We start from the raw sequence: 26,395 nt of genomic DNA, 5'->3' as shown, positions 1-26,395 counted from the left end.
TGGTGCTGGATGGTAGGGAAGATGATACTGAATCCAGGTTCAGATGCCTGCCACCTGAAAGCCAATAATTGAGAGCCAAGGGAAGTTGGTTTATTCAAGAGCCCGCAGCCTGTGAAGACAATGGGCTAATGTCACAAAAACCATCTTAACATCTCAGTGCAGGCAAGGGTTTTTATGAGTGGAGAAGGGGAAAGCAGAACAAAGGAAACCAAAGGGAGGTCAGGGGCTGTGGGCCTGCTGTTGAGGGTGCTATATGTGAGTCACTACCGTGTGCTCAATAACTATCTTGGAGCCAGTCAAGTGGTGGTCTAGTTTTCGTCATCCTGGTTCTATGGTAAAAGATGAGCAAATTCCTGGAGCCAAAATGCCCGAAGGCTGGAATCTACTTCCTTTCTTCCTAGAACCCTTTAAGCGAGCAGGCTGTTTATCCATAGCTACATGTAAATTTACAAGTCAGCATTTACAGAAACAATGTTAAAGTTTCTTATAAGAACTTTATAAGAAACATTATAAAGTTGGTGGGTTGGTTATAAGGATAATAAAAAAATTGCTTGCAGAGAATAAATGTTGCCCAAAGGTGATGGAAGATGATTTGACTTTAGGTGGTGGGCACACAGTGCAATATACAGATCTGGTATCATAGAAATGTATACTTGACACTTATATGATCCTATTAATCACTGTCACCCCAATAAATTTAATAGAAAATTTTAAAAATTTGCCCAGAGGAAGATGAAGTGATATCTGCCCAAGGAGATTCTTTAGGAAAGACTCCAAAAGAGGGGATTCTGCCTGAGTTGAGTTTTGAACGAATAAGAGTCTTCTACAGCACAGTCATTTCCTGGCAGAGGAAACTGCGTGAGTAAAGATCTGGGGACTTAGATTGTTTGAAAGATTTTAAGTATTTCTTACTTCAGGCAGCCATGGAGTCAAGGGCAAGTTAGTGATTTCAGACCAGAGGTTAACCTAGGTTTCTGTAACCTTTGGGCTTACTGATATCAAACAGAGTCAGTTGTTTACTGATTTCTTCCCAAAGACGAACTCAAGGGTGGTCAAAGCAGGAGTTTCCATGATGCTTTGCCAACTGTCAAGGTGAGAGGTCACCTGCAGTGAGCGCAGATAGCCTTTCTACTGGCCCCACCCCCTCTTCCAGTACATAAACATCCAGTCTCTCTGAACATTCACTGTGTGAGAAGGGAAATTCCTCACACGCAGGCCTGGTAAGAAGAGCACATGCTGCTGCAAGGAAAATTCAGAGGACAGAATTTCTAGAGGAAAGTGGCCATGGACCTGATTCCAAGCTTCTCCACAGAAACCTGGGTTCTCCTGGCTACCAGCCTGGTGCTCTTCTATCTGTGAGTAACTGTTCAGGTTCATGTTCTCTGTAACCTTGGACTTGGGGAGCTCATCAGGCCCCCCTTTCCCTTATCAGTTTTATAGACCCAACAGTCAGTAAGGGGGAAGTTGCTTAAGTGTTAGGGGCTACAAACACCAAAGGGGTCATTATTGATCTTACCCTGATCTTTTGAAGGAGTAATACCCCATCAGCCCACAACTCCCAATTTCTGTAGCCCACATGCTGTAGTGTAATTTGCTCCTAGGGGTGATCTTCTGAATAACTGCCAGTATGGGTAGACCTACCTACACAAACTAATCAGAATTCAGCAGAGGCAGATTAAAAACAGTGGGCTTCTGTGCTGTGAAATCCTCACCCACTTTTCAGTTCTGGGGACCCTGGAGGCAAAATAAAGTGGCCTGGCGTTTTTGCCTTATAATCTTCACCTTCCAAGTTCAGTGTTTGTTGCAAAAGATGCATGCAAGGATCAACCCTTGTGACTAGGTTTGTCACTACTCCCCTCCCTCCCACTGTCTGGCATAATTTATACCATGTGTAAGGGTGCACACCAGAGACCATGGGGGGCTGGAGAAAGCCCCCTTTTCTTTGCACTAGCTCTTCCCTCTATTCAGTATCTCTCCCCTGAAACTCTCCTCCTACAACTCAGCTCTGTCACCTTATAATAGACAGAACTATTGAAGAATTTCCCTCTTTATGAGAAAACTTTAGAGCAAAAGAAACTTAGCAGAAGTCTTGACATTGTATTCTTTTATTTCATCTTTATTTTCTAGTTTGCAGAGGGTTGACATCATTATAGAGATTTATTCACCACCCCCACGCCGGCAGACATAATCTCTAACAGCCTGTAAAGGCACAAACAGACAAGAAAATATATATTTAAATATTTTTCCAGTAAATTATAGTACAGGAGGACAAACCAAACCATCTAGCAGAGAAATTCCTTTCAAGAATGGGATCCCCGGCATCATGGAGCAGGTTGGGATCGGAGGTATTTTGGACTTGTGTGTAGGGAAGGCTCCCTCCATGTCCCATGTGACCTCTATCTCAACTTCACTTTCATTAAGAGTAGGAATCATGATGACATGAATACAGAAAATGTAAGCATTCTTTCAATTCTTTGAAGAAATGTTACGAATACTGACTATCATGGCAACATATTTTCTGTCCAATGACATTTTAGAATAATTAATAGTGTTTAATTTTATTGTGTTTAATACTAGATTTTTTTTCTTTTACTGAGATAAGACTATTTCTAGCATGTTCTCTCTGTAGAATAAAAGAGGGTGTTTGGGTCCAGGATTTGTAACTACAAAGGTGTGTAAGTAACCTTACCCAACTAGAATAATGTCCGGAGTATGAGTCCAGTGTACAAATACATATAGGTGTAACGTAGATTGTGTACATATTTTTAAATACCCCTGCCTAACTGGTTATTTTAATCCCACAGTGCAGGTGAGTAAGCAAGATTGTGAGGCAGTGATGATTAAAGAGGTCTTCTGGAAGGACTGGGAGGATATTTCTCCCAGATACCCTGGTCTCACAGGGCAGCAGGGTAGGCATCTCTTCCGCTTGAAATCTGGGGATAGGGACACCATCGAAGTCACGCTGTGTGGTCTGTGTGGCAGTGGGCCTCTCACTAGATGCTGTCGTCACTGGATAAACAACATTGGAGCCTTAGGAGACACTGGTACAGCTGTGAGTCAGTTGCTGCCGAGAGACAGTGCCCTCTTATGGCAACACATGTAACTGCAATAGTATGACTGGCTTTACCAAAAGCAGCGCTACTCTACCAAAAGAAGGGAAGCTGGAAAGAAACCACGGAATTCACCCAGCCCATCCCCTGCCTTGCTATGGAACCCTGTGAGTTTAGACACCAGAGCAGATCACCTGAGGGGATCAACATTGCTAACACATTCACTCAAGTGCTTGGCCTCACTTGAGAGTTCATGGAACATGTTGAAGTTCAGGAGCAGAAATGAGTTTAATTGACCTGCCATGGTTGTCATGGCAAAGGAAGGAACTGGGGTGGGACTAACCACGGGTACCCCAGGTCTTCATACTCAGTGCACCTAACTTCACCAACTTCCTGCAGGAAGGATCCAAGTACCCACCTGGGCCTGTCTCAGGTGCCTCTGTTGTCATTGCGCATGAGTCCTTTCAGGAATTTTTTTTTACTTCTTTTCATCACATATTGTAAGATTATTAATATGGTACAGAATGTTAGAAACCTATCCTTTCTTAAAGGCAAACCTTCAAAGTAAAGGAGACAAACTCTTAATTCAATTTTCTGAAACATTTTATGTTGTAGAGCGCATCTTTTTTTGCAATAAACAGGAAGGTGCAGGAGTTTGGAAGGCCCCTTTTAGCTGCAAGTGCTTGTGGGGCAAGCTGAACCGTTATACAGGCCTATTTTTCAGACCTACTTTTCTCATTTGCCTCTGTGGGGTGAGCCTTTAGGCCCACCAACTTCATCCTTAAAATGGTGGCCAGCAGCCTCTTTCCTCAGCCTCTCTTTGTCCTCCACCCTTCCGTCTTCCAGCAACATTGACATGGGAAGGCTTGCAAGGATTCAGAAGCCCCGGTTGGAAACTCCACACAGGACACAGGAAAGATGAGCCTCAGGCAGGCCTACCAGGGGAGGCACCAGCCTTATGGGATTTTGAGATAGTTGACGCACAGAGGCAGTTAACGAACTGCTTTCTGACTGGCCATCTTGAAAAAATGAGTGAGCCTGGCACTGTGGTTAGTAGGTGAGCATCACAGGCTGAAGGACCGGATACCGTGGGGGAAGAAAGGTCTGGAAACGGATTCTTTACTCATTGGTTCCTTTATACAGTTTAATTCGGGAAACACATGGGTCAATCACCCTTCTCTAGAGCTCAAGTCAATCACATTGCCTCACAAGAGAGACTTGGGTGAGGCCAAAAGGCACTCGCGTTTCCACAAGGCCAGTGGAAGCTTCGAACACACTTTGCATTCTGGAGGCAAGGTCACTGTAGCTATTACAAGGCCTTTCTGTGATGACACACGAGTATGTAAGAAGAGCCAGATCTTAAAACAGAGTCAGGGCATAGAGGCAAGTAAAGCTGAAAAGTCAATGAGCAAACTGTAAGGACACTGTCCCAGCAGGCTCACAGCAACTCTCTGCCATTGAGTGAGTGCAGTTTAGCAAAATCTCATCATTGGAGCAGATTTCTGTTTTTCTTTTTCTACCAAGAATTAGAAGATCCAACGTTATGAAAAAGTTAACTTACTGAATAGACATGAGCGAGTCTCCTGGAAGAATTCCAGACTGAACCTCTCAGGGGCACTCACATTTGGAAACACTTATCAAGTGTTCACTCGGGGATTGGGTCCATGCACTTCAGCTGCTTTTCTCTAATCATCATTACTTTTTGTGGGTCTCACAGTGGAAGTGGGAAAGGAGACCCTGAGTGAACGCAATGGTTGCGGATGGAGTTGCTGTTATTATTGATTGCCTACGAGCTCATTCCCGAGGTTGACTGGTCCAGTTCCGAATCAGTGACTGGCCAGCCTCAGCATCTGTTCCATTAACCCTATAACACGGTTTTCTCCTGTACATTAAAGATATGGGACCTATACACATGGACGTTTTAAGAAGCTGGGAATTCCTGGGCCGACACCCCTGCCTTTTGTGGGAACTGTTCTGAGCTATCGCCAGGTGAGTTGTGTTTGAGCTACCTGTTTTGCTTCTCACGATTACAAACCATAGCTGATTTCCATAGTAAAAGGGCCATCCTGGGGTTGGGGGGCAGGAAGTCCTGAGGTTTCACACTTTCCAGAAAGGGCATCATAGGCCCCACCCAGCACAGTGCCAGAGTCACCCCAGGGGTCTATGTCAGCAGTCCGGAGCCTCAGGTGTTGCCTCCGTCAGGCTGCAGAGCTCTCTGGCTGATCCAGGGAACGACTTCTAGTTCCTACTTGCGAGCATCCAGAGGAGCATTTTCTTCTGCCGGGTGCAGGTTCCCGGGAAGACACAATCATACTTAGTATGAGGAGAAAAGCATGAAAGGGCGCCTCATGAAGCTGCATATGCTAAAGTTCAGTCTTTGCTGTTCATAGGATACACTCTGGGTAGCCTTTCTTTTTCTTCCTCCCAGACAGCTGCGAAACTTCAGTGTAGGAGGCAGCCCAAGTATTCACCATCGCGTAATCTGCACATACGCCCTTGAATTCTCTCAAGAATGGTTAAATCCCTGCTGTTATTTCCATGGCTCTAACTCGTCCTTTGGTCCCCATGCTATCTTTGTGGGACTTGAGAGATGGAACAAGAGGTTTCTGCCTTACTTTTCTGCATTCATAAAGAGGCACCTCATGGCTGAGTCTGAGAGGGAGCAGGTATAACTGAAGTAAGATGGTGTTTGTCTCTCAGCTACACGTATTCAACCTCTAAATGAGTTGTATGCTTTGTTTTTTTTTTAAAGCAGAGTTACACAGAATCACTAGAAAGAAGATGGTTTGACAAAACCATTTAAAAATTAAATGACCTGAATGGAATGTACTACCTTGTAGACTGTGAATTTTGGTGGAGTCTTTGTGGTTGATTCCGTCCTGATGCGTCGTCCAGGGCCCAATCCTTGGACGGAAAGCTATGAGCTCTCATTCATTAGGCCAGCAGGCAGAGCCTGTGTGCAGGCCGCTCTCTGCCCTCGATTTTCTTTCCTGCAAGGGAGGGCTTGTTTCTCAGATTCTAATTTTCCGACTTGAGGTCTTCCATGCCTCATCTAGTTCAAGAAATCCCATACATTTTTGCCTCTGAGGAGGTAATAGCTCCCTTTCCATATTTCCCAGATCAACTCTTTATAGATGCTTCCCAAGACCCACATTTCTGGAACTTCTTTTGCATAGTTAAAACATCAAATATCACAGCTGAAATTTACCTACAGGAAGATGTGTTTTTTTAATTCCAGAATTTGGTTTGGAATTTTGTTACTTACTCTTGCAAATCCTACTCAAGAAAGTTTGAAAACAACCATGTGTATAACAGTCCATTAGAACTGGCCTTAAATGTGTTGTCCAAGAAGAAAAGAACTTCCTAATTACTTAGAAATGATTTTGAGTAAGTTTATTTCTAATGGGAATTGCAGGACTATGTAATTATTTTTTAAAAAGTTTAAGTGTTAACAAAAGAAGTGAGAACTCAGAGAAAGTGTTTTGATTTGCTGTGTCCTATGGAGTGCAGGCATCTCCCCATCTTTTCCGTGTTGAGCTGGGACACTGGAAAGCGAGTACTTTGTCATTCATTCACTTAATTTTCTGGCTGAACACACATGCCTCTTGCTCTTTCAAATCTCCTAGACGACAAGAGGTACTGGTGTCTTAAAGTTCCCCATTCTGCTGGAATTCAGAGAGGGCTCATGAGAGAAATGAAAAGATGCTTAAGCAGGAGATCAAAGAGTGTGCAGGCCACTCTTAATTCTCCCTTGGCTTCCGTTGTGGAGTCTCTGGAGGTAATAATTCCCGGGGGTAATGGGATTTTAGAGACAGCACACACACACACACACACAGAACAAAAAACAAAACGCTTCCAAAAGACAAGGAATCACTTAGTATCGTAGGCAAGGGTAAGTCAAGTGTCAGCGCTACTTGGAGAAATTTCAAGAGTGATCTTAAATTCTCCATTTCGAATATCTCCTCTATTTTCTCTGTTCCCCAAGACACTGCTGAATGAGAGCTTCCCTGTACCAGCCAGTGAAATACAGTAAATCTGAGTTCATGGGATTTGAGTCATTTTGGTCCCAGTTAGAGGTAGCTGTCAGGAATTCAGGTTGATGGTCTTATTTTGTTTCTCCTTGCAGGGTTTTGTGCCTTTTGACAAGGAATGTTATAAAAAGTATGGAAAAATGTGGGGGTGAGTATTCGGGAAACTCCCGTTGGAGTTTCTGATGTTTCTGGAGTTTCTTGCTGTTCTGATGAGGGCCCCCTGGAGTGGAGGACAATCTCAGCCCAGGACCTCTCGGGATAAAGCCACCTATTGTAAAGCTTTTGGAGGCCTGTCCCACCAGGGATCCCAGATGTCCCCAGGTGTCCAGGTCTGCATTCTGAATCAAGTTGGAGAGTTGCATGTTGCCATTACTCTCTAGACTTTGACGGCCCAGGGGTTCCTGGCACCACTTTCTGTCCAGTGTCTCATTATGCCCTTCTTCTCTAGCTTCCCTCCCTTAGGTCTCCTTTAACTGGGTTCTATGCATCATTTCAGACCCCTCTAATATATGACTATGATAACTCCTTTCCCACATGACTGACTATTAATTGAAAGCCAAAATGCTTCATTTTAAACTTGGATTTGTTGTGTCTTTTGGTAAAAGCACTGTAGGTATAGGTAAACAGAATGGGAAACCATATCTGCTCAGTTTCTTTTTTTGCTTTCTCTACAAGTATGGAGTTTGGGTTTTTAAAAAAATTCCAAGGCCAAACTTCTCAATAGAGGTTTAGTTTATGTAAGTATTGCTTTATCTATGCTGCTCTACTGACTTCTAAGTTAGGTAGGCTATTTCTAAACCACGCCGTTCCCTGGTGGGCTCAGGGACGTGAGGATTTTGTAAAGTGGCCTTGGCCAGTACCAGTGGCCGTGCCTGCTGGGGGGGTGTGAGAGCAGCAGGAGAGGACATGCCCTGCTGCTGACAGATGTCGCCTGCTTGGAGCCTGAGGCCCACGTAGGGCCCACATAGAGAATAAATACAAGTGGTGAACAGAAAATGTTTTTAAATGAATTATATATCCTCTTCTGTATTTTTTATTCTCTTTGTCATTTATTTTAAATATTTATAAACTGGATCCTACCAAGGGCCTCTATTTAGCAGTTACAATATTCCCTTTAATCAGTTGTAAACTAGTAATTAAATTTTAGAAAATAAGGCAAAGAAATCATTCCTATTTCTGCTATATCTTTTTGAGCATTCTAAGTCTTTTTTATTTGCAGACCCAGGTTTACATATTTGTGATCATTATATCTACACTTTTCATCTAATATTCTGTCATATGCATTTTTTGTTTTTGATGTATCTTCAAGAGTGTATTTTTTTCCTTTTTATCTTTATTGTATTTTTCCCATTACCAAGAGTGTATTTTTAAGTGACTGAATGGGTAGGCTCTCACTATTTTCATGTTCTCAGATTGTTTACTCATCTTCATCTATTTACTAACTTAACTTCCTTTTCGATAATGAAATATTTGAAGCATACAAAAAATGATCAAGAATAGTATAGGAAATCCCCAAGTAAGCCACGTAGGCTTAAGTGTTCTCATGTTATTTCTGACAATGATCACAAGAAGTATGTGTTATGTAACATCAGAATGAAAGTCTGGACCTCCAGGAGTGGCTCCAGCTGCAGAAACTGACTCGTTAGATTTAATCAGCTCTGTCTTCCCAACACAGGTTCTATGACGGTCGACAGCCTGTGTTGGCTATCACCGATCCAGACATGATCAAAACAGTGCTGGTGAAAGAATGCTATTCTGTCTTCACAAATCGGCGGGTAGGTATCCATTTTTGTTTAAATTAAATGTTTATATATCTTTTTAAATTTTTAACATTCAAATAACAATAGATTAATAGGAAGTTACCAAAAAAATCCAGGAATAGCCCATACCTCTCATTTTGTTTCCCCAGATAGTACCTTTTACTTGTATAACTATAGTACACTATCAAAGCAGGAAATTGACATTGGTGCTATACAGCGAGCTTATTCAGGTTTCATCAGTTTTATGTGCACTCATTTGTTTATGTGTTGCTTATAAAAATTTATCATATATGTATATTTGTGTAACTATCACCACAATCGATATTCAGAACTGTTTTATCACCAGAAGTCTCCCTCTTTTTATTCTTTTATAGCTTCAGTGTGTACTTTGTCTTTCCCTTGAATCAGGATCTTTAGCCGAGCAAATATCTTTTTACTATTGATGAAGCCAATTTTCCATTTTAAACAGGCTGTACGTTTTTAACAAGTGTTGTACTTAAAGCAATCTTGGTTGTAGGTCCCTGCTTTTCACGACTTTGACTATTTCTTGCCAATTGCTTCTAGCCTGCAAAGTTTCTTTTGAGAAATAAGCTGACAGCCTTATGGGAGCTCCCCTGTAGGTAACTATGGCTTTTCTCTTGCTGCTTTTAAGATTCTCTCCCTAGCTTTAACCTTTGGCATTTTAATTATGATGTGTCTTGGTGTGGACCTGTTTCCATCCATCTTGTTAGGGACGCTCTGTGCTTCCTGGACTTGCATGTCTAGTTCCTTCACCAAATTAAGGAAGTTTCTTTCATTAGTTTTTCAAATAGACTTCCAACTGCTTGCTCTTCTTTATCTTCTCCTTCTGGCACCCTTATGATGCAAATATTGGTTTGCTTGAAGTGGTCCCAGAGGCTCCTTGCACTCCTCATTGTTTTGGATTCTCTTTTCTTCTCGTTCTTCTGTTTGGTTGTTTTTTTGTTTCCTTGTGTTTCATATCATTGTTTTGAGTCTTGGTTTCATGCACTCTACTGTTGATTCCCTGTAAATTGTTGGTTTCCATTTTATATCCTTCACTTCTGCCTGGCTCCTTTTTAACTGTTGAAATACTCACTGAGTTTCTTTTGCACCTTTATAACCAGTGTTTTGAATTCTGCATCTGTTGCATTGCTCATCTCCATTTTGTTTAGTTCTTTTTCTGGAGTTTTGAGCTGTTCTTTCATTTGGGCCATGTTTCTTTGTCCCCTCATTTGGCAGCCTCCCTGTGATGTTTTTCCTGCATATTAGGTAGAGCTGGTACAACTCCTTCTTGGTAGCATGGCCTGTAGGGTCCAGTGGCACTGCCCCCACTGTAACCCAAGCTGGGTACTTGAGGTGCGCCACTCATGGGGGCTGAGTACACACTCCTTTTGTCGTTGAGCCTTCATTGCTGTTGGCAGATCAATGGGAGGGATTTACCCAGGCTAGTCAGATGCAAGGGCTGGCTGTGACCACTGACTACCAACGTCCACCTTCTGTGGAGGATCAGCCTTGCAGGGGCACGGTGATGGTGCTCAACATTGTCTGTAGCTGCCTGCTGGGTGTGCAGGCTCTGGGGTTTCCCAGGTGGTGCCAGACAGGGTCAGCCCCCACCTGGCCCTGAGTTCCACACTGGAGGACACTCTGCGTGAGCTACGAAGTGATCTGCAGCCGGATGCTACTTGTGTTGGGTTTGGAGGTTCCCGGGCAGAGCCCAACTCTGAGGCAAAGCTGGCTGCTGCCAGTGCAGGACGTAGGCCACTTACCAGAGGTACAGGGCTGGGGGCAGGCCCACAAGTTGGATGGGGTGGAGCTCAAGTAATTGCCAGGGCTGGGCAAACAGTGTAAGCCAAGTTGATGGAGCCTCATATATGGCTCTCACCTGCTGAAGCTGTGGCACTGTGGGGGTATGGCTCAGAAAAGGCACAATGGCTTCTGCCCTCCTTTCTCTCTGGGACAGAGCTGTCCCCCAGCTCTCACCCTGACACTTCAGTTCCTCCCTGTATGCCACTGTTGCATTTCAAACTGCTACCCCAGTGGTGCTGGAGCTCAGAGGGAGTGCATCTGTGTAAATCCAGCATGGGCCTTTTACGTGCAACTGCCGGGGAGTCCAGTAGTTTTTTTTGCCAACTCCAATCCCGCTGGGTTTTACCGCCAGACGTTATGGGGGCTTATCTTCCTGTCACTTGTTCCCTGGGTTGAGGGGTCTACTGTGGGGCTGGGACCCTTTGCTTCTAAGATATTCCCCCCCCCCCCGAGGTTTTATCCACCAAACGTGGGTGTGTGACCCACCCGTTCTGGGTCTCTGGGTCTCCTACCTTTCTGGGTTGATGTATTTTCTTTACTTCCACAGTTGTTGGATTTCCATTCAGCTAAATTTCTGAGGGTTTCGAGTCATCATTGGTCTGTAGGTTGTTGTAATTTTGATGTGGTTGTGGAGGAGGCCAGCCATATCTACCTATGCCTCCATCTTCAGGTTGCACCTTTAGTTCTGATTCTGAAAACTCTTCACTGAGCCCTAGGGACAAAAGATTTCCTTCTGTTTCTCTAAATGTTGTATAGGTTTATGTTTTACATTTAAATCTATGATCTATTTTGTTCTAATATTTGTTCAAAGTGTGAAGTGTAAGTCAAGGTTCTTTCTTTCCCCAATGGATGTTTAATTGCTGCAGCACCGTTTGTGAAGAGGCTATCCTTCCTCCTTGGATAGCTTTTGAACTGTTTCAACAATCAGTTGGGCCTATTTGTGTGCATCTGTCTCTCATTCTCTGTTCTGTTCATGGATCTGTGTATCTGTCCTCTAGCAGTACCACGCAGTCTTGATTACCATAGCTACATGGTAATTCTTAGCATGTAGAATGATTCCTTCCACTTTTTTTCAGAATTGATTTAGCTATTCTATGTCTTTTACCTCTCCATACAAATTTAGAATAAGCTTATCTATGTTACAAAAAATTGTTGGGATTTAGATAAGAATTGAAAATAATCATATAGATCAATTTGGAGAAAATCTATAATCGTTACCAGGTCAAGTCTTTCAATCCATAAGCACAGAATGTCTCTCCATTTATTTAGGTTTTCTTTTGTTCCTTTTGCCAATATCTTGTAGTTCTCAGCAGAGAAATCCTATACATTAAATTTTTGTTAAATTTTTCACTTAAAATATTTTCTTTTCTTTGGAATGATGGTAAATGGTATCGTGTTTTCAAATATTCATTGTTATTACATAAAAGTGTGGTAGATTTTTGTTTGTTGATCATGTATTCTACAACCTTGCCGGCCTCATTTATTAGTTCCAGAGTTTTCTTTTAATGTTCCTTGAGATTTCCCAAATTGACAATTATGTCACCTGAAAATAGGGACACTTTATTTTTTCCTTTTCATTCTAGTATGCCTTTTACTTCTGTTTTTGTCTTACTGCACTAGCTAGAACTTCCAGTAGGATGTTATAAAAGAGTGGTGTGAATGACCATTTTTGCCTTGTTCCTGATCTTAGGAGAAAGCCTTCTGGGTTTTGCCATTTTTAATTTATATATTTATTTGCAACAAATAAAATGGATATATTTAAGGTATGCAGTGTAATATTTTGATATATGCATACAGTGGAAAATGATTATCACAAACGAATGGACATATCCATCATTGTGTGGTAAGAACAGTCAACATCTACTGTCTCAGCAAATTTCAAGTATACAATACAGTACTATCCATTTAAGTCACCCTGTTGCACATTAGGTCTCCAGAACTTACTTATAACTAAGTCTGTAGCCTTTGGCCAGTATCTTTCTTCCACACTCCCAGGAAAGATGGTTCTGATAACCATCTTTCTATCCTGTTATTCTTGGTTGACTTTTTCCCCCCATGTACAAGTGAGATTATGCAATCTATTTCCTTCTCTGCCTGACTTAATTTGCTTAGAATGTTGTTCTCCAGGTTCATGCATGTTGTTCCAAATGCCAGAATTTGTTTCCTTGATTCTTCGTGAACCCTGTCGCCTTCATGAGTGTCTGTATTTGAAGAAGCCATCAATTCTTCCAAACTTTACATAATAATTTAAATAAGTAAAGAATTTACTTGTGTTTTGGAACATACTGGAGTGTCCTTTGGCCCTCAGTACTAGTGTGGGCGTGCATGGGGACTCCGGGTCAGGAGAGCATGGTTGGCTTAGGCAGTTGAAATTCACAGCATCATCATCTGCATGATCCTTGGCATCATGAACTATTGAGGTTCCACAGCAGCTGCAAGGGCTACTGGGGTCTTCAACAGCATCAACGGGGCCAGTGACAAGGGACTCAGTCAGGTAGTAATAGTGGCCAAAGTTGCTGGTATGAAATGCTTATCAGCGGGCACTAATGGCAGGCATATGCCTCATGGTAAGGGCCCGGACCAGTGGCAGGAACTGGGGCCAACTGCGGGCACAGAATTAGCTTGGAGTGTTTGGGCTGTCAGTGCACAGTGATGGGTGGCGTGGGGAGGCTGCAGGCACATGCACTGCAGTGAGTGGGGTTGAGGTGGACAGTGTGCTGGCGTGCAGCTGCACGGGTTAGCTGTGGGCAGATGTGGTTTATCCTGACAGGAGTCAGGGCTACGTTCAGGTCTCCGAACAACTGCAGGTATTACACACGTGCCCAGTCACATACACCAGGGCTGGCTGCTGCAGTGGATCCCGAGGCTCGGGATGGTAGCACAACTTGGGGCAGCTCTGGGGGGTGTGGAGGGCAGTAGGGCAGGACTCAGGCTGCTAGAATCTGCACATGTGAAAACCTGTGGAGCTATCAGCACCAAAATCAGCAGGGTGTTCACAGTGGCTGTGCTGGCTATTGGTTTCCCAGCAGCAAAGTCTGTTGGGGTCTTCTGAGAGCAGGACATGGAAAATCATGACAGCTTCTGACAAACGACTATTACTAGTAGTTCCTGCTCTTTTTCTTTGTTCTTTGCTGTCCCTAGCAAAGTGTATAGTGGGCATAGTGAAACCAAAACAGGCCATTTATACAGTGCCCTGAAAAGTTAGGAAAGTTGTCAGGCACCCCGTTGCTTTTTCCTCAGCAAGGGCAAGTCTCCCAAGCTGGGAGTTCCCTTCTGGCATTGAGCAGTGCTGGCCTGGGAGATGAGATCATGCAGGTAAAATACACTATACTCCCTGTTGGTTTTGTACAGTTATTCTCAGGGTTGTTTGATGCGCTCTCTTTCTGAAGCTTCTTGAGTGAACTGCCGAACTCTCCTAGACCTATTTTTGTTCGTGGATAGCCATCTAATTGTTCTTTGTGGGACAGCAGATGCTAGAGTCTCTAACTTTGCCATCTTGCTGCTGTTACTCCAGGTTTTCATTATTCACTGTGATGTTAGCTGTACATTTTTTTGTAGATGCTCTTTATCAAGTTGAGAAAGTTTCACTCTCTTCATAGCTGGTGAGTTTTTGTCATGAATGTGTAGTAGAGATGTTCATTGTAAAGCAAAATACAGTATTAAAAGTGGGAAGAAAGTCTCAAGCAGGTTGGCTTGATAGGCCGGTCCCATTTTTTTGGGACCGGCCTATCAAGCCAGCCTGCAAAATGGAATTACCTCTTTCTTTTTTCTTCTATCCCTAGTGGAAAATGTATGAGAAAAGAATTCTCCTGTGATTGTATCTTTTTAAAATAATAGCAAATAGATTCCTAATCTTTTAAGTATTAACTACATTTTTTAAAATCACCATACCAAGACATGTTTTTTTCCAGTTGCTCATACTATAGATATAACGAGTAAAGATAGAACTGGTCTGAGGCAACATACAGTTTGCCAAGGTTGTCTGGATATCAGTCAAGAATCTCCTTCTATCCTGCACAGCCCTGGAGGAGGTACTGAGTCTTATTCCTATCTATTCCACTGGAATAGCAGTTTCCCAAACACATGGGTCATTTGCCTTGAAAAAGAGATTGGAATAAAGACTGGGAAACACATCAGGTGGCTGGATATCTCCTCCACCCTCACAGGATGCTAGACATTTAAGATAAGTATTTATTGAGTATCTAGCCTAAGGCCTGATACGAAGTAGACAGTCACTAAATATTTGTTGATTAACCGATAACCACTTAATGAATTTTCTACAACTGTGGAGACCTCTACAGCATATGTAGGGGAAAATGACTTTTGCTTTCAACTCTAGGCTATAGGTCCACTGGGATTTATGAAAAGTGCCATCTCTATAGCTGAGGATGAAACTTGGAAGAGAATACGAACGTTGCTGTCTCCAACCTTCACTAGTGGAAAGCTCAAGGAGGTAAGAATATAAGAGGACATTTAATTTGAAACTTAAAGAAGGCATCTGGGGACAGGCAGAAAATAAGATCGTTTCTTTCCAAGGGTAACCTGGTGAATTTGAGCCTCCTAAAAATGGTATTATCTTTATGTCCTAGAAATGACATTGTGAGATTCATTATAAAATATCACTCACTGCTCCGTGCGTGTGAAAACTAGGTCCTTCTAGGACTTGGATCATCACATTTAACTTTGGGTGGTGTTATATTTTGTGTCTAGATGTTCCCCATCATTAACCAGTACGGAGATGTGTTGGTGAGGAACATGAGGAAAAACGCAGAGGAAGGCAAACCCATCAACTTGAAAGAGTAAGTAGGAGGCCAGAGGCTGGGATTCTGAGCTCTGCCCCAAGGCCCTCAGCTGCCTGCCACAGGGCCCAAATTCCCACTGTTGAGTTACTCTAGTGACCAAAGGGAAGTAGGTGTGTGGCGTTAGAACTGCAATGGGCTACCCAAGAAGATGTGGCTCACCCAAAAAGGCAGGGCAGCCAGGGGGGAAATGCCTTCTCTTGTGTACCTGGACCAGGATTAATGTGTCTGCTTGATTGTCACCATGGATATTCTGGAAGACAAAGATGCATCGTCCAGAATAAGAAACATGATTGTGCCAAAGGGTTCAGTGTGGAGACTGAAATATAGTGGCCGAGGAAGGCGCTGGTACATATTGGTGGGCATTGGGTGGGGCAGGGAAGTTACAAAGTGGAACTTTGAACAACTTAAACCCCTTCATGATTTTGGTGAGCATACCAGAAAAATACTAACTATTAAATCTTACCACCACGTCTCCTTTCTTTAGTCTCAAAAGAGAGAAGGTCCTGTACGGGCTGTGGATAGAGGGACCATGTCATTTAATTGTCTAAAGTAAGACATTTTTTAAAAAACCATGCAGGAACAAATGATGCAAACTGGAACTAATCTGAGAAAACTGGGGATATATGCTTACTTACCAGTGAGATTCCCCCAAATCCATTCTGGAGTGATTTCTTATTATTTTTTAAACCAGAAACAATATTTTTTTAAATCTAAGAGTCATCTTAATATAAAAAAAATTTAACTAGATATAAGTTGTTGACTAGGTTTAAAAAGGGTTAAAACAAACAGACAAAAATTTTTAAAAATAACCTCCTCTTGAGGTCCTTGCACAGTAGGATGGAAAAAAATGGACATTTTCTAAACAAAGCTTCATATCAGGTGCCAGAGACTATACTGATTTGCTCCAGTAAAGACATTAGATCTGAAGCATAACTGCCACTGAGATTTCTAGCTAGTTTACAGTAATTCACACATTATCTAAGATTCATCTGCCTTCTAAACCAGAAACATTCTTAGCTCTTACATTGCAGAGGAATGAGTCCACCCTCAGGGCAACCTCAGATTGCTGGAGTTGAGCTGGGTGGGTCTTTCAGGGCTTTAGCAGGAGTGTAGAGAAGCAGTAATGACATTCCTGGCAACTCAGACCAGTGCGCTGCTGTTCTGTAAGGTGCTCAAGAGGAGTCAGCTCTGAGTATAGATACCGCAGTGAGGCAAGACCTAGGTCAATGTCACCTTTCCTGCTGCCACTAGCAAGAGTTCATTACCCATCCTTTGTTCTGCTCAAACATGGAACAACTATTGTCCAGACTCAAAACACACTACGGTAGTTTGTCTGATTATGGGTCTCCATCCGTCTGACTAATGTACTTGCACTCACAGGTGGGTCTAACTTGCCCTGGTGTCCCCATAACCCCAGCACAGGGCCAGCTGCATCACTGGCACCTGATGAACATCTTATGATTGTGTGACAGGGGCATAGATTTTCAGATGATCCAGCTGATGGTTTTGACAGTTGTGTGGCTCTTTACCTGTCTTTCCTGAGTATGTGAATTTACATGCCCTACTTGTATGTGTTGGATAAGGATAGTAAAGAGTCGCTGATTTAAGTCTTTTTTTTTCTACTCAGCATCTTTGGGGCCTACAGCATGGATGTGATTACTAGCACATCATTTGGAGTGAACGTGGATTCCCTCAACAACCCACAAGATCCCTTTGTGGAGAAAACAAAAAAGCTCTTAAGATTTACATTCTTCGATCCATTCATCCTCTGCATGAGTATGTAAACTATTATATTTCTTTATCTTCCACCTCTCCTGTCCTCTTCTCTCTTTCTCTTCCTCTCTCCCCACCACTATCTATAAAAGCGTTTTTGGGGATATAATTCATATTTTATATAATTTATCCATTTAAAAATATACACTTCTATCAATTTTACAACCTAGTATATGTCAACATAAATGAATAAAAAATGTGGTATAGATAGATATGATAGGACACTAGCCATAAAAAGGAAGGAAATCCTGCCATTTGTGACAACATGGATGGACCTTTAGGGCATTATGCTAAGTGAAATAAGTCAGACACAGAGAGACAAATAGTGTATGCTCTCATTTATATGTGGAACCTAAAAAAAAATACTTATAGAAATACAAGAAATGATCTGTGATTATCAGAGGCAGAGGTTGAGGGTGGGGGAATTAGATAAAGGTGGTTAAAAGTTACAAACTTTCAGTTATACGATAAACAAGAGTGCAGATTCTTAAAGTTTTCATCACATGGAAAGAAAAACAATATTTTTAACTATATGAGGTGATTTTTGTTAACTGAACTTACTATGCTAAGTTTTCTGCAACATAGGTATATCAGGCCACCTTAAACCTATACAGTACTGCATGTCAATTATAACTCAATGAAACTGAAAAAGAATGTTTTTAAGTAAATTTAGTTATGTGCAGCCATCATATTAATTATTAGAACATTTTTGTCAACTTAGATATATGATACTTTTTGACTTTAACATCTCAATCCCATTAACCTAAAAAAATCTCTAATCAACTTTCTGTCTCTATCGATTTGCCTATGCTGGATACTTTGTATAAAGAGAATCACATATGTGGGTTGTTGTGTCTGGCTTTATAAAATTCAGCATATTTTCAAGTTTCATCCATGTTGTAGCATGTGTCAGTACTTTATATTTTATTAAGGTAAAATAATATTCCATAGTATAAACATTCTGCATTATGTTTATTCATTCATCAATTGAGAGACATTTGGGTTGTTTCCACCTTTTGGCTATTGTGAATACTGCTGCTATAAACATCCTGCCCAAAGTTTTTTATATTACCTACCTGTTTCAAGTCTTTTGGGCTTCTTTTACTTTCCATTTTTCTACACTAGGGTGGAATTGCTAAATCCTATGTTAATCTGTGTTTATCCTATTAAGGAACGGCTAAACTTTATTCTATGCTAGCTGCACCATTTTATATTCCCACCAGCAATGTATGAAGGTTCCAGTTTCTCCATACCCTCACCAACACTTGAATGACCTTTTTCTATCTTTTTGCTTACAGACATTCTAGTGGTATGACATGGTATCTCATTGTGGTTTTGATTTGCATTTCCCTAATGACTAATGATGTGGAGCAACTTTTTATATGTTTGTTGGCCATCTCTGTATCTTCTTTAGATAAATTCCTATTCAAATCCTTTGCTCACTTATAATTGGGTCGGTTGTCTTTCTGTTGTTGACTTGTAAGAATTCTTTATATATTCCTTATCAGATATATGAGTTGAGAACTTTTCTCCCATTCTCTAGACATCTTTTATTTTTCATGACAGAGTCCTTGAAAGCACAAAATTTTTTATTTTGATGTTCTACAATTTATGCATTTTTTTCTTTTGTTGCTTGTGTTTGTGGTATCATGTCTAAGATTCATTGCCAACTATGTCAAATAGTTTCCCTTAGATTTCCTTCTAAGAATACAGAGTTTTAGCTTTTATGTTCAATTTTTTGACCCATTTTTTATTTTATTTTTGTATATAGTATAATGTAAGAGTCCAACTTCATTCTTTTGCATATGGGTATCCAGTTGTCCCAGAACCTTTTATTAGAAAGCCTATTTTTCCCCATTGACTGGACTTAGAACCTTTCTCAAAATTCAGCTGATCTTAACCTGAATAGACATTTCTCCAGAGAGACACACATATGGCCAATGGACATAAGAAAAATGCTCAGCATCACTAATCATTGGGAAAAAGGTTATTAAAACCACAATGTGATATTACCTCATACCTGTCAAAATGGCTATCATCAAGAAATCAACAAACAGCAACTGCTGGTGAGGATGTAGAGGAAAAGGAACCCTCATGCCCTGTTGGTGGGATTGTAGATTAACGTAGCCACTATGGAAAACAGTATGAAGGGTCCTCAAAAAAATAAAAATTGGAACTACCATATGACCCAATAATCCTAGTTCCAGGTATTTCTCTGAAGAAATCCAAAACACTAATTCAAAGAGATACATGCATTTTGTGGTAATTCCCCCAGTTCTGGAATGAATAATTGGAATAGATACACTCAGCAGTTGGCAGAATCCCCAAACTTGTACCCTGACCTATGGAGTGAGGACTATTACCATGGAAAAGGGCAAGTGGAAGCCACCGGAACTGTCACTACCATCAGAAATATAACAAACACAATACAAGACAGCATTTCTGGAGGGATTAGTGCCACCATCCTAGACATGAAAATGAAGGGGTAGTGAATCTCACCACATCCCCATTCAACTTATCTATTTGGCCTGTGCAAAAGGAAGATGAATTTTGGAGAGTGAGAATGGATTATTTAAGCTTTACTATGTGGTGACTCCAATTGTGGCTGCTTGATCAGATATGGTTTTGTTGTTCGAATAATTTAACATATTCCCTAGAACCTGGTATGCAGTTATTAATTTGGTGAATGCTATTTTCTTCATCCCTGCCAAAAGGGCCCACCCAGAACAGTTCACTTTCATCTGAAGGCTTTCCTACTGCACAGACTTAACCAATTTTCCAGGCCTTTGCCATAATTTGATTGCCCTTCCCTTCCATGAGCTATCACACTGCTTAATAACTCTGATGACATTGGGTCTAGTGAGCAAGAAGCATCACTTACTTGTAAGAGATTTAAGTGCCAGGGGGTGAAATTAAATTTTACTAAAATTTAAAAAAGATTTTGCACCCCTACTGTTCATTGCAATATTATTTACAATAGCCAAGATACAAAAGTAACATAAGTGTCCATCAATAGACAAATGAGTGAAAAAGTTGTGGTACCTATATACAATGGAATGTTGGTCTGCCACAAAAACTGAAATCTTGACATTTGTGACAACATGAATGAGCCTAGAAGGTGTTATTCCAAGTAAAATAAATCAGACAGAGAAAGACAAAATACCATATGATTCCATTTCTATGCAGAATCTGAAAAAAACAAACAAAACAGAAACAAACTCATAGATGCAAAAAACAAACTGATGGTTGCCAATGGGAAGGGGTTTGATGAGTATAAGTAAAATAAATTAAGAAGTAAAAATTGCCAGTTATAAAAAAAGTCATAGGGAGGTACAGTACTGTATAGAAAATACAGTCAACAATATCATAAATATGTATAGTGTCAGATGGGGAGTAGACTTTTCAGGGCGATCATTCATAAGATATACACATATAAATGTCTAATCACTATATTGATCACCTAAAACTAATGTAATATAGTATCTCAACTGCAATGAAAAAATTAAGTTTTAAAAAATTTAGTTGACCTTAGAAACATGCGTTTATTTTGGACTCTTAAATTGTATTCTATTGATCGATATGTCTATCCCTATGCCAGCACAACATCGCCCTAGTTATTATAGCTTTGTAGTAAAGTTTTGAATTGAGAATTGTGAGTTCTGTAAGTTTATTGTTTTTTTCAGGTTTGGCTAAATTTTAAAATTAAAAAGAATTTTAAATTTAGCTTGTCAATTTCTATACAAAACCAAGCTAGGAGTCTGGTAGAAAATGCATTAAATCCATAGATCAACTTGGGGAGTATTGCCATCTTAACAATATGAAGTTTTATGATCCATGAGCATGGCTGTTTTCCCATTTACTTAGACCTACTTTAATTTATTTCAATAATGTTTTGTAGTTTCCTGACTAAAAGTTTTGTACTTCTTTTGTTAAATTTATTTCTAAGTATTTTCTTCAAAGTGGTTTATTCAAAGACAGTGTAGTTTAATAGATAAAAAACAAAGCCATTCAGGAATGCAATCCTGGATTTTTTGGTCATCCAAAAGATGAGGAAGGGGCCACTGATCTCTCTGCTACAGTGGTGGCCCTTATATGTGGACTTCTCCTTGCTCAGTCATAGGCTTGGAAGTCTGAGCAAATGTCATAGAGAGAATGGCTCCTTGTTGAGAAGCCTGGTGTCTCTTACACTTCTGATTGGCAGAGAAAATTATGATTGCTCCAGGTGCATTTTGTATTGTCACTGTGCCTTCTTTTTTTTCTTACAGCACTCTTTCCATTCTTTGGCCCAATTTTTGAATCATTAAATATTTTTCTATTTCCAAAAAGCGTTACTGATTTTTTCATAAAATCTGTCAAAAGGATGAAAGAAAGTCGCCTCCAAGATAAACAAAAGGTAAAATCTGGCGGTGGTTACATGAGTTTGTTTACTTTTTGCCAAATTATCAAACTGTATGCATATGATTTGTGTACTTCTCTTATTTTAGGTAGATAGAGACTCTTTGTTAATAGGAGGAAAGTTATAACATTCTGTAGGCAACGAAGAAGGTGGAGGTTAAGAACGAAAATTTAAAAATGAGTCAGAAAGACATTGTTTAAAATGTAAGAATAAACACAAAGCTAGGTATATCACTGCATGAATATTATTGAGATAAAAAGTTTACCAGTTCCCTTCAATAAAATGTCAGAGTATAAAAATTACTGTGAAAAAATCATAATCACATCCCTTCCAAGCCTCTTACTTTACACACTCTGCAATGGAGGGCCCCATGACGCACCTGAGAGAGTGCACTCTATGTTAAATTTGAGCCTGCTCAGAGACCGAGAGGGCAGGAGTCTTCTCTGGGACTTGAGGGTACAAGCTGGCCAACCCAGCTTTACCTTCTCAGACCTGGAGGCCAGTACAAGAATGTCTGCAAGTCACGGTGATAGGGTTAGGTACCCCAGGTTTGCGCTGAACATTGTGGAGAGGTCTGGGATGGTGGGACGTTTGAAAATGATGACAGAAAAAGTGCCGATAAATTCTTCAAGCGTTGGGAGATTAATCTGTGTGGCCATTCATTAAAAATTAAGGCTACAGAAAAAATAATGAGGTCAGGGACTTTTTCGTGAGCAAGCAGGTGTGACAAGAGAGGAAGCAGGCAACTTTTTGACCAGAAAGTTATGTTCAGAAGTGAGAGAAGCCAAAGATCAGAAACAGCGAGGACCAAGAACCGGTTGGATCTAATGGCTGGATTTCTCTCAGGGAAACATCCTGCTCTCCAGGTTGTGTTCACTGATGACTCAAGCTGCACTAGTCACACTTCTGGATCTGAAAGAGCCATGTTATCAGGAAAGGAATTAAGTACTAGACTCTTGATTTATTCCTAACATTGAAATTTCTCCTTCGACTTCCAGCACCGAGTGGATTTTCTTCAGCTGATGATTAATTCCCAGAATTCCAAAGAAACGGACTCCCATAAAGGTAAAGAAGGCACACTTCAGAGGGTCAGTGATGGGAAGGCTCAGAGGAAGGCACCGGTTCTAAAAATGTGCATAAAGTTTTCTATGTAGATAAGAATTTCTGCCAACATGAAAAATGAGAGATGCTCAGATAGAAATGGTAGCCAGAGGCACTTTCTAGAAACATGTGAGCATAACTTTATTCAAAGCTTGAAGGGCACCATAAACAAGATTTCTTTTTACCTAGAAGGCAGTCTGTTGTCTGCGGATTGCTAACATCGGAACCTCCAGGGAGCTTGTTTCCACTGTGTCCTCTCTGGCCTCCCCCAGCTGCTTGGCTCAGAATCTCTGCCTGGAGATTTGCATTAAGACTTCATCACATTAGGCGGCATATTGCTCCGGTGTCAGTACCCTTAACTTGGAACACTCCTTTGAAATTGTATTCACTGGCTTAATTGTAAAGGTTTTTTTTCCTTATTAATAAGTAACTTTTCAGGGAGCCTTTAAGATTAAGTAGATATTCTGTTCCTCTTCAAACTTCCACCTACTAGTTTTATCATCCATTATTGGATTTTGTCTGAAATCATTATTACTATGCTGCTTGCAAAACTGATGACTTTCTAATCCATCATTTCTTCTACATTTATGAATTTATGTTTCATTGTAAGGAAGAGCATCCCATTCTCCCTCATAGACTTATTTGTTTATATATATATCAATATGAACTCATATATTATCAATTGACTCTCTTAAATCATTCTTTTTCTTTTTTGATGGTCAAATTTTCTCGGTTTGTCCACTGGAGTCCTTCTTTTAAGTAGGCTCTGGCTTTCTTTTTTCTTTTTAAAATTTTATTTTTCTAATAGGCTTTAGTTTTAGGGCAGTTCTAGGTTTATAGCAAAACTGAATGGAAGGTACAGAGATTTTCAATAGACCCCCTACCTATGCACAGCTTACCGGACTGCCAAAATCCCTCACAGGTGTGGCTCCTTTGTTACAATCAGTGAACCTGCATTAACACATGATTATCACACAAAGTCCATAGTTTACATCTGGGTTCACTCTTGGTGTTGTACATTCTAGGGTTCTAACAAATGAATAATGATATATACCCACCATTATAGTACAGAGTGTCCTGTATCATTTTTACCTATCTTACTTTGTGGACACTTCCTTACTTTCTGGAAGGAGAAAATTCTAGGTTTCTCTCTTTTTCTTCTTTTAATTACCTTCCGAGTGTATTTTTAAAAATTTTTTCATTAAACCTTTTTTCTTGGTATTCTATTACAGTTGTCCGATTTTTCCCCTTTTGCCCTCCTCCATCCATCTCATCCCCCACTCCCACAGTCAGTTCCCACTCTGTTGTCCATGACCGTGGGTCATTCGTACATGTCCTTTGTCTAGTCCCTTCCCCTTCTGTCCACCATAATCCTCCTCTCCGTCCCCTCTGGTAATTTTCAGTCTGTTCCATGTTTCCATGCCTGTGGTTCTATTTTGTTCATTAGCCTGTTTTATTAATGAGATTCCTCATAGAGGTGAGAAGATATGGTGATACTTAGAGTAACCATGTTTTATGTGTAGCCCAATATTGTCTTCTTAAGTTTCTGCAAACATGCTTGGGATGAAAGATCCTCTAATTTTTCCCTGCATAATCCTTAGGGCAACGTCCCTCAAAATTTTTCGAGGTATATTTTATCTACAACAATTTAAACTTTTCCCGGGGTTAGAATCCCATCCCAAATTACTTGTAGCTAAACTGCTTTTAGGATTCTGCAATGGACATGCTGAAAAAACTGCATGTTACACAAAAATGCTATATCGCAAAATGGCACAGCAATGTTGTAGAGAGGGTGCATAGCCAGATGCAGACTGTCAAGAATAGTGGAGACATTGTGAAAAACTAAATTAAGACAACTTTTGCCTTTACAAAAAGGCTCTGTAACATACACATCAGAGTGCAAAACACTCCCAATCTAAACTGAATTGCTTTTCCAATTTTTCCATTAGGGGGTTGGGAGTTTTATTGAGACTTCTCATCATTTAAACTGTGATGTTGTACATTGACTTTCTTTATAACATTTTTTTCTCCTTTTAGCTCTGTCTGATCTGGAGCTTGTGGCCCAATCTGTTATCTTTATTTTTGCTGGCTATGAGACCACTAGCACTTCTCTTTCCTTCCTTATGTATTTATTGGCCACTCACCCCGATGTGCAGCAGAAACTGCAGGAGGAGATTGATGCCACGTTTCCCAATAAGGTGAGTGGGTGATACCTGGAGAGCGGGGGAGAAAGCGAAACCTTAGCAAGAATGCCTCCTCACCACTTCCCAGGAGAATTTTTGCAAAGAGCATAAGCATCAGTTCTTTTACCTGTGCTATTTAGGAAGGATGTACAGAGAAAAAAGAAATACAGGTAATGTGTGCTATTCACAAATACGTAAGACTCTTGAAAAAAGTGTTGATCTTGGTGTATGAGTTATCTGTTATCACAATAATGCCAAGTGAAAATCTGAAAACTACAGCGGCGATTAGCATTAAACATTTATTTCTCAAGTGTCTCGATAGTTATCTCTGTTGATATTGGCTGGACTTGCTCTGGTCTGGCTCTCGGCTGACCTAGAATGGCCATAGCTAAGCTGATTGGACTGATTCAGCGCCACACATTCTCCACATGCCTCCCATACTCCAAACAGCTAGCATGGGTGTGTTCTTCTCAGCCGATGGCAGAGAGAGAGAGAGCAAGAAGCCCAATCATACGGGTGCCTTTCAAAACTCTGTTTGCATCACAATTAGCCACATTCTGTCGGTGGAAAGCATGCCCCATGGCCAATCCCAGCATCATAATGTAAGAGGCCAAAATTAGATGACTAAGGTCATGGATACAGGATGAGTGGATAACGGGCACCATTATTGCAATCTCCCTCTCTGGGCAAATTTTGCAGCCTAGGAGAAGCCTGGTATACAGGAAAGAACATAGGGTAGGAAATAGAAGACATAAGTTTGAGTCCAGAGTGTGGTTTTGGGCAGGTCTTAAGACCCTTCCGTGTAATAGGCCCTTCAGATCCAAGGTAAAAGGTATATTTTAGACTCCAACTAGAGGAGATTGTCTTTTTTCTCTGGGTAAGCCTATACTGGGATTCATTTTATTGCAATAAGATGAGAAGGTCACTAAGCAACAGAGACTAGCTAAAGCATTATGTTCTCCCTTTCTTATATTAATAATTACAATGACAACAACAAGAACACTGTAGGAATATACTTCTTACTATATATGTCTGCTCTAAATGCCTTTATAAATTCAGTTATAAATTAATCATTAAAAATATTATGTATTAAAAATAGAAACAGACTCACAGAGAACAGACTGGTAGCTGTCAGAGGGGCGGGGAGTCGGGGGACTGAGTGAAAAAGGCAAAACAATTAAGCAAACACACACACACACACATACACACACACACACAGACACACAGAGATAACAGCATGGTGATTACCAGGAGGTAAGGGGGCGGGGGGTTGAAGAAAGTATTATGGGGGGGTAAATGGTGATGGAAGGAGACTGGACCTGCAGTGGTCAACACACAGTACAATATACAGATGATATAAATTGTACACCAGAAACCTACATAATTTTATTAAGCAACATCACACAGTAAATTCAATTTTTAAAATTATGTATTAGGACAAAGTAAGTCATGCCATAGCTACAGATTAGCACCCAGTTCTTGGTGGCTTTACA

The 26,395-nt window shown here is 40.8% G+C and overlaps 1 protein-coding gene across 1 annotated transcript in view; it reads left to right on the top strand.

Moving 5' to 3' along the window:
• The first annotated feature begins 1,170 nt into the window (after positions 1-1,170).
• LOC129083833 (cytochrome P450 3A12-like) overlaps positions 1,171-26,395 on the top strand; it is a 31,830-nt gene continuing 6,605 nt past the window's right edge. Inside the window, exons 1-10 of the mRNA XM_054589836.1 lie at positions 1,171-1,355; positions 4,946-5,039; positions 7,177-7,229; positions 8,757-8,856; positions 14,987-15,100; positions 15,358-15,446; positions 17,077-17,225; positions 21,488-21,615; positions 22,617-22,683; positions 24,757-24,917. Of these exons, the coding sequence (XP_054445811.1) occupies positions 1,285-1,355; positions 4,946-5,039; positions 7,177-7,229; positions 8,757-8,856; positions 14,987-15,100; positions 15,358-15,446; positions 17,077-17,225; positions 21,488-21,615; positions 22,617-22,683; positions 24,757-24,917 (1,026 nt within the window). The 5' untranslated portion in view covers positions 1,171-1,284. The remainder of the gene's footprint in view (positions 1,356-4,945; positions 5,040-7,176; positions 7,230-8,756; positions 8,857-14,986; positions 15,101-15,357; positions 15,447-17,076; positions 17,226-21,487; positions 21,616-22,616; positions 22,684-24,756; positions 24,918-26,395) is intronic.

This window comes from Pteronotus mesoamericanus, unplaced genomic scaffold, assembly GCF_021234165.1.
Source record: "Pteronotus mesoamericanus isolate MK-2021 breed Mesoamerican mustached bat unplaced genomic scaffold, CSHL_Meso_final scaffold_167, whole genome shotgun sequence".
NCBI classification, from domain to species: domain Eukaryota; kingdom Metazoa; phylum Chordata; class Mammalia; order Chiroptera; family Mormoopidae; genus Pteronotus; species Pteronotus mesoamericanus.
This window is presented reverse-complemented; position numbering and strand designations above follow the sequence as displayed.